We start from the raw sequence: 15,337 nt of genomic DNA, 5'->3' as shown, positions 1-15,337 counted from the left end.
GCAGTATGTTATCACTTTTGCTTGGAGATGAGTTCAGAGAGAAGAGGGAAGACAGTCCAACTAGGAGTGCAGGGCTACAGAGGGGGCTGGTATGTGTTGGGAAGCTGTGACACAAACCAGCAAGGGAGCCCTTTTGGTGTAGAGTCAGATGATCCAGGACAATTGGACACTGGTCTGCTGTGCATTGATGGGCATTGATGGCATGTGATGCTCGTAAATAAGGACAAACTTGCAAGTCAAGCACAGCTCAAGCTTTTCACGGTGTCTGGTGGGAATTTCAAAACAGGAGCTCTTTAATGAACTCACGGAAAATTGTGAACTCATCAGTTAGTTAGAAAAGTTTAGGCAGTCCACCACACAAGTAATTAGCCACAACAGAAACATCATTCAGTTTACCCTCTGGTTCTCCCTGTCATGAGATCATCTGTATTTGAACCTTAAATCGAGACCAAATTCTCTGTTATTTTATAAACATAATCTTACACAAAGGCGGATTGTACCCTGTCAAGTTTGTCTTGAATGTGCATGCCCTGAACAGCAGCTGATAGTACATTCTGCAAAGGTAACAGTACTTACTCCATGCTAAGATTTGGTTTTATGTCTGTGTCAGGTGAGGAAGATTGAATAGCTCTATATAGCTGTTAAAATGCTTTTTCCTACCCATATGTGTCTTCAGTCTGTGGATAAATCCCACAGCAGAGCTAAAATCTCAGTCTGCTGTTGAGGTACGGTTTGGTATCAAGTTGCAGCCACCCTGCTCAGTTGTGTCTGTGTGCTTAGGATTTGGAATTTTTTAATTTTGTTTTGGAATTTATGTTACGGGATTTTTCTTTTTTGAAATATCTTGTTTCATTCCACATCATGTCAGTAATGACACCTTAATATGCACTGCCCTTACTGATGTATCACATAATCATTGCGCTACTAAATAGTTTTAAAAATCATTGCATACTGCTCACCAGTCATCAAAGCCCAGCAGCCTTTCTCCTGAGGTGGTGTGTTGCCTCTTCAGACTGGTAAGATGTTTTGCCAAAAAGACACATTTCTGTAGCAACTTTTGTCGAAATCAATAAGTTTTCAAAGCCTTCTGATTTTAATGAGGAGGGTAATTTCTGCCAACTTTTTTTTTTTTTTTTTAACAAAATGCTGCCATTGTTACAGCTCTGTCTTTTCAGTGGCAGCACCACTTCTAATGTGGAGTTCTTTGCTCAGCTTTTGCTTCCCCCAGCTACATGCCCTACAGTTTGCCTTTTTCCTGCTTGGAGAAGCAGCTCTGGCTTCTGTCTTCTAGGCCTTTTAAGTTTGTCAGTCAAACTCTCTTGCCATAGCTCGCTGTAGTTTTTGAAGTTTTGAGACTTTTGTTCAAAGGATCGAAAGTTGTAGATGGTGAGAAGTGTTTTAGGGTGTGCAGAGAAGCATCTATGAGAGTGAAGAGTTTTCTCGTCTTCATATCTATTCATCACTTCCTGTAATTGTATGGATGAGGGCCAGATGATTTAAAAGGTCCTTTCTACTTTTATTTTCCTATTTCCTATTAGCCATCTTTGTGTTTAAAAAACCACAAAAAAAAAAGAAGGGAGGGGGGGGGGGGGCAAAAACCAAAACAGAAAATATAAAACATTTTCTGACAACAGCTGGGAATTCAGCCCTTCGCCATGAATTCTGATTTTGTTTTCTGCTACATCACACTTTGCCAGTTACTAGCTTTGTCATGGTGTAATTTCCCAGAAATAATTCCTGTTGTGCTTTGATCTGCCACTCCTGCAGCCTGTGTGGTATGGCATCGCCACTGAACTTTATTTGACTTCATGTAGTTCCATTGCTTTGTATACAGTGTTGGAGACTGATTAAAGAGCTGAATAAGAAAATCAGTGGCAATATTACATGCTAATCACTATAGTATTGTGTAAAGACAGTCTACAAGGACACATAAGGAAGTTTTGTAAAAATAAATATTTAACTCATGGCTGAAAAAGGCACTTAACTAATACACTATATATGATACAGTTTATTTGGAAACAAGTATTTTCAAGTATTTTAGTACTCATTTCTTGCATTCTTTCCTGATATATTCTGTTTCACTCTGCTTCATATGCATCCTGTTTAATCATAGTAAGAAAATATTTTTGTAGTTAGCAGGATGATAGCTGGATACTCTCTTGCTTTCTTCACTTCTGATGTCTTGGAAAGATACACATGAATTTTCCCAGAGCAGTATTATGTAACTCTCTACTGTAATGGTTTATGATAATTTTCAAAGGCAAGAAGGACTTGCTGATTTCTAATATAGATTAAGGCTAGTATTAAGCTTAAGTAAGGCTCAGGATATGAGCGAAATAATAATTATTTCCTAGGGCCTTTAAGGTTGGCAATTAAAAGTAGAGGCTAGGCTTGGCAGAAGTTGGTTAATAACTTTTTCTCAGGAGCGTATTGATGGCAGGCTAGACTTGTTAAGTCAAACAAAGGAAGGGGTTTGATAGCTCTGTTCATTTCTGAAAATCACAGTGTGATTAAATTCTGTGTATGGAGTGCCATTTTTTGGCCTACAGCATGGTTATGGCATTGAGATTCATGGACTGTACAAATCTACAAGGAAGGCTAATACAGCAAAGGGGAAGGTTGTATAATAACTTCCAGTAAAGTGTGAGGAGTGCAAGTTAAATGAAAGACAAAATCAAGTTTGCTTTGGGCGCAGTTGGCATAGATTTAGATTTGGGATTAAAACTATAAGAGTTCATCTTATTTTGGCTTACATTTTTCTGTTGTACCATGCAACAGCTACAAGATTAATTTTAGGGCTAGTGAAAGTAAAATACAATTGTGAAATTAAGTTCTAGAAGTGGATTGGGTATAAAGAGTGATGGTTCCTTGGTATAAATAGATGTCTGGGTTGGAATTAATGTTGAGGTTGGGGAAGACAGGAGTTTCAGAGCCCACGTTACTGCTGAGCAGCATAAAGCCCGTGGAGTGAGCGCAAATATGCATGCTGAAAGGGAGAGAATTGCTTTTTCTAAACTCTGTGGATGATGTTTGTCTCTAGTTTATGCTAATAGCAAGGGTGAGGGTTAGAGTTAGGCTTGGATTTAGGGATAACTAGTACTCAAGCATGCTTCCCCTCTTCTCCTCCTCTCGTACTCACTCTGTGAGTGAAACTATGTGCTTTGGGATTCAGGATAACCCATGGCTGCAGAGTGATGCCAGTGCAGTGCAGAGATTTACAGTGAGTTTCATGACCAGATGGAGTGGTGCAGGGGGTATTTCCAAGATCCGTTAAGGTCATTCTTCGAACAGTAGCTGTCCTCCTGCAGGGACTCTGAAATACATGTGCCTTCTGGGAAACTTAGAAAAAACATACAAATATTTATAAATGTACACAGTGCAATGTTCAGCTTGACAGTTAATGCTGAAAAGCTGCTTTGGTTTCAGATATTACACATGCAGTTCTGCCGTCATTTTTAGAACTGTTTTCTATTTCCACAAAAACTGTTAGCCCTTCCTCTCTCCCATCAGCCCAGTTAGCATTTTGTAACTGTAAATAATTCTGTAGTACCTAATGGGGGGGAGACAGTAACACCATGTCTTCCTTTTGTCAATCACTACTGACCGGCTCCAGACCTCTGTGTCACTGCAAGTGTTTGCGGGTTGTATCATCCATCGGCATATGACCGATGGAGTAGTTTCTCATGAGCAATGGTCATTTGGTCCTGAGCTATGCAGAAAAGGCTGTATTCCTCAGCAAACAACAGGAAGATCAGAGGCCTCCTCACAGCTAGTGTAACATACACTGGTTTTATATAGAGAGGTATTTATATGAACCTGAATTGCAAGTTTAGAGAAGCTAAAAGTACACAAAATCCTGTGCTGCCTGCGTAATCACTGTTTTTCAGCAAGGTAATTTAGAAGGAGGTAGGTATTTTTAAAATATTGCTACACACAGAAAATAGAATCTGAAGTTACCCTCAACCAAACTGGTAAAACAGAATAACATTATTTATGCTTTTAAGTTTGTGTTTAACTGAGATGAAATAAACTAAAAAAATGCAGTTAGCAGTATTTTCTTTGAAAATGCTAAAAAGGACTCAAACTCTTGCTTGTGCATAGAATCTAAAACTGTGTATTTTTATCAAACCTAATTTATTCAAACTAGTTATAAAATTGCAGCATTAAAATCAGGTGATCCCTGGAAAGTTAGTATGATATATAGCAATTGCTTTGAAACATAATAATTTCATAAAATGTGTTCTTTTTGTGGTGTGAGGTATTTGCATTAGCTACCAATAAAATTTTAGAGGACAACAATTTTGCTTTTAGCAACCTATTGACCAACTGAAAAAGATGGTTTCTTATGAAACTCCATATTCTGTACTGCGGTCCCATTGCTTGTCCTTTTACTGTCCCATAAATGCATTAATTATTACCATAGACTGTTCTGTATGAAAGGAAGGTCATATTGCTGCTGGAGCAAATACCCACCATCCCTGCTTTCTAATAATCCGTTCAATTTTTTCATATCCCTTGAGGTCATCTTCCTATGGTCATGTTTTGCCTTACCCTTACTTCACTGCACATTAAACTGTATAAAGAATTGTCATTCTCTTCCAGCCCTACACAGCCCTATACTTTCTGGTGGTTTCACTCTCTCAGAGAGTTGTGCTGAAAAATAGGTGTTCTTAATCAGTATTCCCAGGGGGTGAATTAATCGGTTTTGTGAAGGCTTTCAGACAAAACTTAAAGGGACCTTGAGGAGCAGATATTGGAGGGGAAACCTCACGGCAGATGAAGGAATGAGTCAGAGAAAGTGAATTACTTCGTATTGTAGGCACAAATTATCATAAGTCTTAACTTTCTTGTTCAGGATTAAATACTTCATGCAGCAGACTGTTATCACCTGCAGTATTTTCTTTCTGACTCAGTGTTGTCACAGTGTGGTAGTGTTCAAGCTCAGACATAAGCATTTGACTGTTGCTGAGCAGATTCTGTAGGAAATGCTTCTTATCAGCTAAAAGAATAACTTAAAAGGAATCAGTTAACCGTTAACTGACAGGACAATAAATTTTTTGTCTCTCAACCCCCAATGTATATATTTCTAAATTTGTATGCATCTGTATGTATTAATATCTTTGCTGTATTTCTTCTGACACTACGACATAATGTCACAGAAACAACAGTATACGTATTTGAGGCAGCCTAATCCCTAGAGGTTTCTCCACCAAAGTTGCCTCTGGTGAATCCAGTGTATTAACATGTAAGTAAAGCTGCTGAACAGCTCTGGAGAAGAATCCTGAGTGCATTAGTTGCTGCGTCTGGTAAAAGCCTCTTTACCTGTTGCCTACAGTGTGCTATGCAATAATGCTGCTGGACTTTTCCAGTATCATTAAAGAACTAATGAAGTTCCTGTTACTTTAGGTTGTTGGTTGGTTCACCCTGGAGTGGCTATCCGGCTAACAGAACTGGAGATATCTATGCCTGTCCTGTTGGTACGTCCAAAACCACATGTAAAAAATTGAATTTACAAGGTAAGTTGTAATGAATAATGTCTCGCTACAATTGTTCAGTTTTTCCTCGTTTTTGTACCAATCTATCTTATTAAATCTATCTTATTAAATCTTTTCTTAACTATCTCTCTGCATAATCTCAGTCTCTGTTGTCTGTGTGTGTGAGTGTGGTGCAAGGACTCAGTGCCAGCTACTGGTGAGACCCGTGTGCGTGTGAGTGAAAATTGGTGCCTGCCACTGGAGTCGGGCCGGGGGTGTGGGCGCCCCAGCCTGTGGTGCCAGCTGCTGGAGCCACTGGGGTCTCAGCGTCAGCTACTGGAGCAGTTGGGGTCTTTAACCTCCACCTGTGGGGTGGGAACGGTGTCTGTCCCAAAACCAGTCGCTGGGGGGGGACCAGGGCTCCGTGTCAGCGAGGGGCTCTGCGCTGATGGCTGGAGCGGGACTGCGGGTCACAGCTCAGGGGGCCTGGTGCGGGCTGCTGGGGGGGGCGAGTGTCTGTACCTTCCCCAAACCAGGCGTGAGTGTGTGTGTGTTCACTAGCAAACTTTCAGCTGGACCAGCCAGCTAAGGGGGACCTCAGGTCCAGGTATCAGGTGGGTGCGGGGTCCGTGCTGGTACGGCCAGGGGGACTTGCGAATGTGGAGTGTATGAGGGACGAGTGTGTGAGTGGATATGAAGCCTTTTCTGCCTCTGTGTGTTTGCAAACTAAGTATAAAATGGGATTCACTCTTGGATACAATGAAAATATGGGGCAGCAGAGTGCTGAGATGCCTACTTTATGTTTATTTGTGGTGCGGAGCATTTCTGTCCTCCACCGCTCCTTCCAGGTTTTTGTCTAAAGCCTGATAGTGGGTCAGAGGAGTCTGGTGTCCTGAGGAATGTAACAGTAGCTGCTCGGCTGCAGCTACTCAGCCAGCCAAAAATACTCAACTGGTAGGCAGTTTCTTACTCTCTTTTGCCTTCAGCTCTCTTGTGGACAGGTACTCTAAATGACCATACTTAATTCATGTCTGTAGTTAATGGTTAGCAAATTTTTGACAAAGATTAGCTTTTGTTTCTTTTGTCTCGGAATTGTATGCAGCCATTTGGAAAAGGCATCTTAGATTCTGAGAAATCAAGCTTTTGAAAAGGAATTCTAACTTACTAAATTGCTTTTACATCTTATTTACTATTCTGTCATTACTTAATCTCTGTTTATTTCAGCTTTAATAAATATTCCAAATGTGACTGAGATAAAGGAAGACATGAACCTTGGCTTGACTCTGATACAGAACTCAAAAACAGGAGGATTTTTGGTACGTATCAAGGACATATTCAGTACACACAGAAATTCCTGAGGAGAATGAAGAAACTAGAATTCTCCACATTTTTTGATAAGTTCAAGCTGAATGTATTTTATTATGCAGCATAGATTAATACATATTTTGCATGTTTTAAAATATTCCATCCCACTGTCATTACCTAAGGTCCAAAATCAGGAAAATGATGAATTCTCTCCTTTGTCATTTATCTAAATATCCTATGTAATGGCATGTAATTAATGATTCTGTAATTTGTCAGACAACATAGCCAAGAATATTTCCACCACAGACATCTTTAAGGCAGTCTTGTATAGTTCTGATTATGCTTTCGAAAGACAGTATGGGATCTCTCCTCCACCATACACACTTGCACAGTGACTGTTCTCCTGAGATGTTAGGATTTCTAGTCCTGTGGATCTGCAATATCTGGTGTTTGGTTAGTGAGCTCGAGGAGGATGTATATTCTATGTGTATGTTCTGCAAACCACTCTCCTTGGAGCCTGTAAAACAGATTTCATAATTGAAAGGAAGTTAACACCTGTTTAACGTGCTTTTTTACAATCTTAACCCTAAGCATGAAAACTGTTGCAGTGTAGGTGTATTCCAGTTTGATGCATACATTGTAGGCATGTGCAGTAATTAAGTGAAACAATAAACTACAGACAAAAGAGCTTTGAGGCTCACTCTAAGCTTTGTATTTTTCTGTTGCATCTTCCTAGTAATTGTGAAAGTATTCAAGTATTTATTATCTTCATAATTACCATGTAGCCCAGTTCATAGAAGTACGTCTAATTCCAACCTTTCCAGCAGCTCTCCTGGAGTTAGTAAAGTTAATCATAACTTCAAAATACAGCAACAGCGCTCTTCTTGATTGTTGGTTTAAGAAGCTATTGATTAAAAAAATATTCTGTCTCTAGGATTATACCTTTAATTACTGTTAATACTGTCCCATGCATACCCACTTTCAATCAGTATCAATAATTGCAGTTATTTAAAACATCTCATGCAGAAAAATTTGTATTTTCTAATAATACTTGAACTTCTCTCAGTAAAAGAATTTCCTGATCCATATGTTACTGATTGACTCTCCTTAAATGGCATAAAGTAACAAAAAAAAAAGTTGATTGCCAAGACATGAACAGTTAGCTACGTCTTTGGCGACAGGAGTTCTTTTTGACATGAAGAGAATGGGGTACTGGAGACAGGTGCTTATCTGTGACTCAGCCTCAACAAATATCAAAAGCCCCATGACTTAGTTGTGGCAAGAATTGGACAAGCAGAGACGAGACTGTCTGCTCGTAATTGCAAGCTGCTGCCAGCCGGGACTTCGCTCCGAGACGCTGACTCTGGCAGCTGGCCTCCGTGATGGGCTCTTTGGGTTATGCTCAGGGCTTCCTCCTCCCAGCTCACTGTGGCTCCTCCTGTGGCTGCTTCTCTCTCAGCCTCCATCTGCTTGCACCAGTCTGTGCTGCATCCCGGGGCTGCTTGGCTGGGGCATGACCCAGCCTGGCATGTCAGCTCCTGAGTCCTGCTGGTTCAGCTGTTTGATGCCATGTGATTGCTTCCCACAGGTATCATCCTGAGTACAGGGCAGTCATTTCCACATAGTCATTACATTTTTCTGAGGCATGCTTAGTCCTGTTGGAAAGGTGCTTGAGAATTTCACTGGTGGTTAACAACTTTTTTCTGGATTTCTATGACCCAGCCTGGCATGTCAGCTCCTGAGTCCTGCTGGTTCAGCTGTTTGATGCCATGTGATTGCTTCCCACAGGTATCATCCTGAGTACAGGGCAGTCATTTCCACATAGTCATTACATTTTTCTGAGGCATGCTTAGTCCTGTTGGAAAGGTGCTTGAGAATTTCACTGGTGGTTAACAACTTTTTTCTGGATTTCTGATCTAAGTTTCTATCAGTTTGTTCTTGGGGCAGTGCTGTGCCTTTAGTTGAAAGGAGCAGCTCCCATCCCCCTATATGTAAAATCTCCCTTCTGTATTTGACACCCCACAATCATTCTCCTTTGTCCTTTGCTTTGCTAAACAAACACAGAGTTTTTTGGCTGAAATGCGCTTTTTAAAATATACCTCTCTCAAACATGAATGACCAGATCTATGCTGTATTCCACATGAGTCTTTCCAGGGCACTATATAGCGTGTTTGGTATTTTCCTGTCTCAACTGCAAGTGCTTCTTGTCACATATCTTTAGGCCATATTTGCTTTGCATGCTGGCTGCATGCTTATGGTCACCCTGCAATCAGCCAGTGCCTGATCCCTCTGCTCCTCTCTCTTCCACTCAATAAGCTCCCAGTTTATGTCCACATTTCTTAACATTAGTCTTTAAGGGGAAGTCTGTGCCCCTTTCTAATATTCCGCTTTCCAAGTTCATCAGTTCTTGATATGTGATCTCCCAGTTTTCCCCTGCATTAATGATGCATCTTAAATTTCTGACTCTAACAATGCTAGAACATTAGAGCTTTTCCCTTTTTTTTTTTTTTTAAAGTGAAGATCAGCAAAGTTTATTAGAACATTTCTGGTTTTTGGTCCAAGATTAACATCACAATTTTGAGATACCACTAATACAGAAGAAAACCAGAAAATGGGCAAATGAGATTGATCTAAAAAGAACTTTAAATTAAGAATAACTTTAATTTAAAGACTAGTAACTCTCCTCCAGCTTCATAGTTACCAATATAGATGATTTATTTTGTACTTCTCACCTCTGTAAATATCCATCTTTTCCAGTAAAACTAATAATGTCCCATGTAGCAGCTAAAAAGACGACTTATCTCAAGCTCAGATAATGTAGATATACTTGCTCTTCTCTTGTCTAGAAAATCTGCCATCTTGTCAAATATGTTAGGATAGTTGGATGTGGTCCACCACTGGTAAACCAGTGTGTAATTTAGCTCATTTTCCATTTCCTTCTGCGTTTAATTGCCTTTTTTCAATGTTCTTGAGAAAAGGGGTAATGGTGCTGTTCACTCTCTCTTCTCTTCCTAAATAGAGATGGTTCATTTTCTGTTTTCCAGGCTCTCCTGACTGGATAGGGCAATCAGAAAGTACATGTAATGAAGTTATTTCTTTCAGAATTGTTGGACAGAGGTTATGTAGAGGTTATGTTTTTTCCTTGAGTTCCTAACATGATTTTCTTTCAAAAAGAAAATCCCTCCCCCCTAAATATCCTCATGACAAAATACAGTCTCGGTATCTGTTTTTTATCTAGGTACTTTTGTAAAAATCCTTCTAATATCAGGTGTGGCTGTCTTGCAACCAGCTGGTTGATCCAGCTGAAAACGTTTCTTTTTACAGAGATCATTTTCAGCAAAGAAGCAAGATTATCTTCCCTGGAAGGCAATGAAACACGTAGACGAGGGGTGGCCAGGGCCAAACTTCTCCTTTTAGCTGCAGCTAAATAGGACAGTGCACACTGTGAGGCTGCACCCTCACTGGAGATGATGAAGGAGTTTAACTTGTAAATATTTTCTCAAAGTGAATACCACTTGGGAACAAGGCTTCTCAAATTAATAAATGTGTGTGTGTGCACGCACTGATCACAAAACTGCAGTCTGGTCACACTGTTGGTAATCGGACGTACTGCAAGAAAAGCTCCCCTCTGCATGTTTGCAGCGACGTGCATGCTCATGGCGCTGATGCCACCGCCTGGTTAGTGGAAGTACTTCTCTGAACGCTTATAAGCCAAGTGCAAATACCAACCCTAGTTTTAAACCCATCGTTTGTAGAGCAGGTGGCTTAAAGCAGGACAGATTCCTTGCAGACCAAGTCGCACTCCCTAGATGTTATAGCTGTGCGTAGTCTGGATGGGCCAGCTTGCAGAAGGAGGCACTAGGATGATCATGAGTAGAAAACCTTTTTAATGAGAAAGTCTATGAAAGGGGTTACACTGTCACTGTGATTGCAAGGGATTTGGCCTGATAATCCAAGAGGGCTTCTCTGATCCTATATGCCTGTAGTCCTGCTCATTGTGCTTTTGTATATGGATACAGTGAGACAAGTATTTGTTATTTTTATAGTTTCTTTTTGTTGTTATTTTTAAAGACTTGTGGTCCCTTGTGGGCACAGCAGTGTGGAAGCCAATACTATGCAACAGGAGTCTGTTCTGAAATCAGTCCAAGTTTCCAGATCCTAAGAAGCTTTTCTCCTGCTATTCAAAGTAAGGCAACACGTGCAAAACAGATTCAATTAAAAAACCGTATCAAACGATATCAAAATACGTGGTGTTGGGGACTCTTAATTTGGGATTTTTTTTAAAATGTATGTGCAAAAAGCGAAGTCCTGTGATTCACACATAAGGACTGACAAATCGTGATCCAATACTGACATGAATATGGACTCACTTCTCTGAATTCAGAGGCATTGCACCAACACAGGCTTAAAATCTGCATATGCATATGCAGATTGAGATTCTGTTGAGTGAGACCTAAATATGCACCTCTGGATTTAGCCGGAGTTGTAAGTATATTGAGACTGAAAGTGCATTTAATCTCCACTTTTTATTTTTGTTTTAGAGTGTTCCTCTGTCATAGATGTTGTGGTGGTTTGTGATGAGTCAAACAGCATTTATCCCTGGGATGCAGTGCGGGCATTTTTGAAAAAATTTGTACAAGGCTTAGACATAGGCCTTAACAAGACCCAGGTAAGTCAAAGATACCTGTGAGAAAGACACACACAAAAAAAAAAGGCAATGGGTTTTATTAGCAATTCTAAAGGAAACCAAGTGTGCTTTAGCGTAACTGCAGTACCTCCCCCAAAGCCACAGATTACGCAGTTGTCTTGTATCTTTCAGTATTGGGGTTTTTATCTCACAGCTAACCTATTTCAAAAGGGATTAGTAATTTGATCAAAACATAAACCAACTGACATAGAAGTCTAGGTTGTATCTAGTGGAGTCAGATCTCTTTTATGCATTAGGTGTAAAAGTAATTAAAATGTAGTCTGTGGGTATGTGGGAAAAGTAGAACAGATTTTTTTTATGGGCTTTTCATACGGCTCTTACTTTCCAACTGCTGCATCTTTAAAATAGGAGCTTTTCCTGCTTGGTTACTGTCTGATCTTTGAGTTCTTTTTTCCTTTTAATTTGGTGATGGTAAGGAAAATTTTACTGCCTTTTTTTAAAACATTTTCTGTCTTTACAGTTGTCCATTTTCCATAAACAGTTCTGGGAACAAAGACTGGGGCACTGGAAATCTCTCTCCCAAAGGCTGCCTTCTTCCCTGGGCGACTTTGGAAGTGAGGTGCTTAAAAGCTAGGCTTCCTGCTCAGTCCTTTCTGAACCTCACCTTTAGCATCTTCTCTTTTTTTCTTTCATACTAAATGTACATCTTAGCATATGTCTTTAGCTTCACATGTATTAAAAATAAATAGGGTTTGCAGTGCCATCAAGTAACTAACTTTTAGGATTTCCTTAGAAGAGATCAGATTGAGGTGCTGTCAGCTTGCAGAATTTTTGCTATTTTCTCGTTTTTCCCAGAGCTCCCTGTATTATTGCTATCCATCAGCTCTTCCAGAAGTAACCAAGCAAACATTTAATGCCTACTATTTCAGATTGTTTGCATTAACATATTGTAGTTGATAATAAATGACATAAGGTGCAAGAGCATTTTAGCTTTCTTTGCTTTCCAAACGTGTTAATATTAATTGGTTTTATATGTGTTGAAAGAAAATGATAACCCCATGTGCACCTGCAGGTCTTTTACTCCAACCTGACAAATAAGTAAGCATCATGATTCTATGTAACTGATTGTAATGCATGATAATCTAACATAATTTCTTTATTGCATAGGTGGGTTTAATTCAATATGCTAATGATCCACGTGTAGTGTTCAACTTGAATACATATCAAACAAAGGATGAGGTTGTTAAAGCAATGGAGGGAACGTATCAGAAGGGAGGAGATCTGACTAATACTTTCAAAGCCATTGACAATGCAAGGTAAAACACATCGATGATTACTGTGCAACTATTGTAACTTACCTTACAAGGCAACAGGCACATCCTGAATTTTATTCCCACTGGTAGTGCACGTGCTCGGAGCCTCTGAGGAGGATCCCAGCACCAGGCAGAATCCTTCAGGTACATTTACAGTGCCCCATGCAGAACAGTACAGGGATATGTAAACTAGACTTGCTGAAAAGCATGTCTTTAACCATTGGGTTAAACTCTACACTAAAGTAGTTTGATACCCAACAGAATGGTTTGGGCTGTTAGATGTCCAAATGTGACAGTGTATCGAACACCACGGACAAGCTTTTAGGAAAGATACAAAACCATTGAAAGAAGTAAAGTTTATCCAGGGGTTCAGTGGGACCAGTAACATTCATGTTTGCAGGTCAGGCTTTGGTTGATTGCAGAGAAAATAAAATCTCTGGTCTGTTGTCAGTTTGTCACTGCAGCACCAGCAGCATGAAAAATAGGAAAAACTTAAAACAATGTACCGTGACTCTGAATATGTACACAAACCAGGTCTGTTTCTCAATAAGAAGATGCTGTTTTGCAGTTGAATCAAGGACAGGACTCTAGGCCAAAATACATGCTGAATCAATTGGCCTTGAAAATCTTGCTTAGGGACAGACTCAGCCTTCAGTGGAGTCGATATTTGCAGTAGTATTGAGGAACCTCTTATTAATACTTTTCCCCTTTTGTTTGAACTTGGTGGAGCCAATTCCTGGCTACCCTGGTGTTACAAAACATTAATAGTTCTGACAAAAAAACCTTTTTATTTAGAAACATTTGTACAAAAATATTGTTTTCCCTGGAATGTACATTTCTGTCAGAAATACCATCCAGCCCTACTTGGGGTTTTTTTCTACTTCCTTGATTACATTTCTGATGGCGCTGAGCAGTGCTTTGAGCAGAAGCTATCAGAAGCATAATTGAAAATTCTTATTGCAGATTATTAATTTCCAAATAAAAAGCACTACAGATGCACCTTGTTCTACGTTAGTGATGGACATATTCCTTATAGTATATATACCGAATTCCATCCATTATAAATTGAAATGTGATAAATGCAATCTTTTATAACAGACAGTACGCCTTCTCACCTGAATCAGGAGGACGGCCAACAGCCACAAAAGTAATGGTTGTTGTGACGGACGGTGAATCACACGATGGCTCCAACTTGAAAACAGTGATCGGTAAATGCAATGAAGACAATATAACCAGATTTGGCATTGCTGTAAGTAATACTATAATTAAATATATTATTGCAATTTTGGAAGAACATTTTGTTGTGTATGTATGAAAGTGCATGTTCTATATATAAGCTGTATATAATGTATGCATTGTTACACTGGTGAGACCGAAACTAGGTGAAATTAATGTTTATGAACTAGTGAAATATTGATGGTCTTTAACTGGCTGAAAAAGCAAAACTAATATTACCTGAGCAACTTCAGTGGTTTTCTCCTTTGCCTTGGTTTATGTATTTTTCCTATCTGAATGGTCCGTCGTATAGGAATACAGTCTGATAAGCAATTCAGTAATATGAATGAAGGTAACTTTTTTTTTTTTAATATGTAGAATATTTACTGAAATAATACAGAAGGAAATGGAGTAACACCATGATTTCCTTCACTCTTCTTATTTTGTTCTTTTTTTACCCAAGGTTTTGGGATACTTAATCAGGCATGAACTTGATACTAAAAACTTGATTAAAGAAATCAAAGGAATTGCTAGTCATCCAACAGACAAGTATTTCTTTAATGTGTCATCTGAGGCTGCACTACTGGAAGAAGCAGGAACACTTGGAGAGCGCATTTTTAGTATAGAAGGTAAAATACTCAATATCTCTGAAAAATTAGATCAGATTCTCCCAGCTGGTGAGCTAAGGATTTTATTTAGTTTCACCTTAGTGTAGTACTGTGAAAACGAAGGGCAGCTGGAGCTGTGGGCTGCTCCCCAGGAGGGCTCTGGTTTGCACAGGTGTTCCCCCAGCTACCCCACCTCTAATGAGCCTCAGCTTAAAGTTAGTTTCTGCAGTTTGTGGGAAATATTCCCCAGTTGCTGAAAGTTTCAGTCAAGTCCTGGGCTTCAGGCATCCACTGGGGGCTTGTCCATATGTGTCCAAATGTATTCAGAGCTATTACCACCGGAGTAGTAAAGGTATCTTTATGCTTGTCAGATTCACCTGTGTTTTTCTGTTAATGCTAAGCAACTGTGAATTTAAAAACCAAATCAGAAGACTAGGTTACTGATTACAGAACTGAAAAGCTAGAGTAATGCAATCTGTGAGGCGTCTACCAGGCTCTATCCCTAGCATCACCCACAGTCCTCTGTGTACTGTTTGGAGGAAGGTGCTGTAGAGGCGACTTAGATGTACTTTATCCCCCCAAAAGCCAGCTTTTTAAAGTAAAATTTAGACCACGCTTGGGAGACTTGTGACCTGCCCTCAACCCTCCCTAAGGAGCTTTTCATGGCTGCAACCTTCCTGTGCTCAGGATTAAATCTTCCTTCCTCATAGAATAGAATCATAGAATCATTAAGGTTGGAAAAGACCTCTAAGATCATCGAGTCCAACCATCGAC

At 39.7% G+C, this 15,337-nt stretch overlaps 1 protein-coding gene across 1 annotated transcript in view; it reads left to right on the top strand.

Moving 5' to 3' along the window:
- ITGA2 (integrin subunit alpha 2) overlaps nucleotides 1-15,337 on the top strand; it is a gene marked incomplete at its 5' end in the record, with an annotated part of 49,362 nt that overhangs the window by 3,002 nt on the left and 31,023 nt on the right. Inside the window, 7 exons of the mRNA XM_009272533.1 lie at nucleotides 5,407-5,516; nucleotides 6,699-6,790; nucleotides 10,851-10,965; nucleotides 11,321-11,448; nucleotides 12,595-12,743; nucleotides 13,839-13,989; nucleotides 14,419-14,584. Coding sequence (XP_009270808.1) covers nucleotides 5,407-5,516; nucleotides 6,699-6,790; nucleotides 10,851-10,965; nucleotides 11,321-11,448; nucleotides 12,595-12,743; nucleotides 13,839-13,989; nucleotides 14,419-14,584 — 911 coding nt within the window. The remainder of the gene's footprint in view (nucleotides 1-5,406; nucleotides 5,517-6,698; nucleotides 6,791-10,850; nucleotides 10,966-11,320; nucleotides 11,449-12,594; nucleotides 12,744-13,838; nucleotides 13,990-14,418; nucleotides 14,585-15,337) is intronic.

This window comes from Aptenodytes forsteri, unplaced genomic scaffold, assembly GCF_000699145.1.
Source record: "Aptenodytes forsteri isolate BGI_AS27 unplaced genomic scaffold, ASM69914v1 Scaffold92, whole genome shotgun sequence".
Lineage (NCBI taxonomy): Eukaryota > Metazoa > Chordata > Aves > Sphenisciformes > Spheniscidae > Aptenodytes > Aptenodytes forsteri.
The sequence above is the reverse complement of the archived record's forward strand: the minus strand, read 5'-3'. Positions and strand labels throughout refer to the sequence as shown.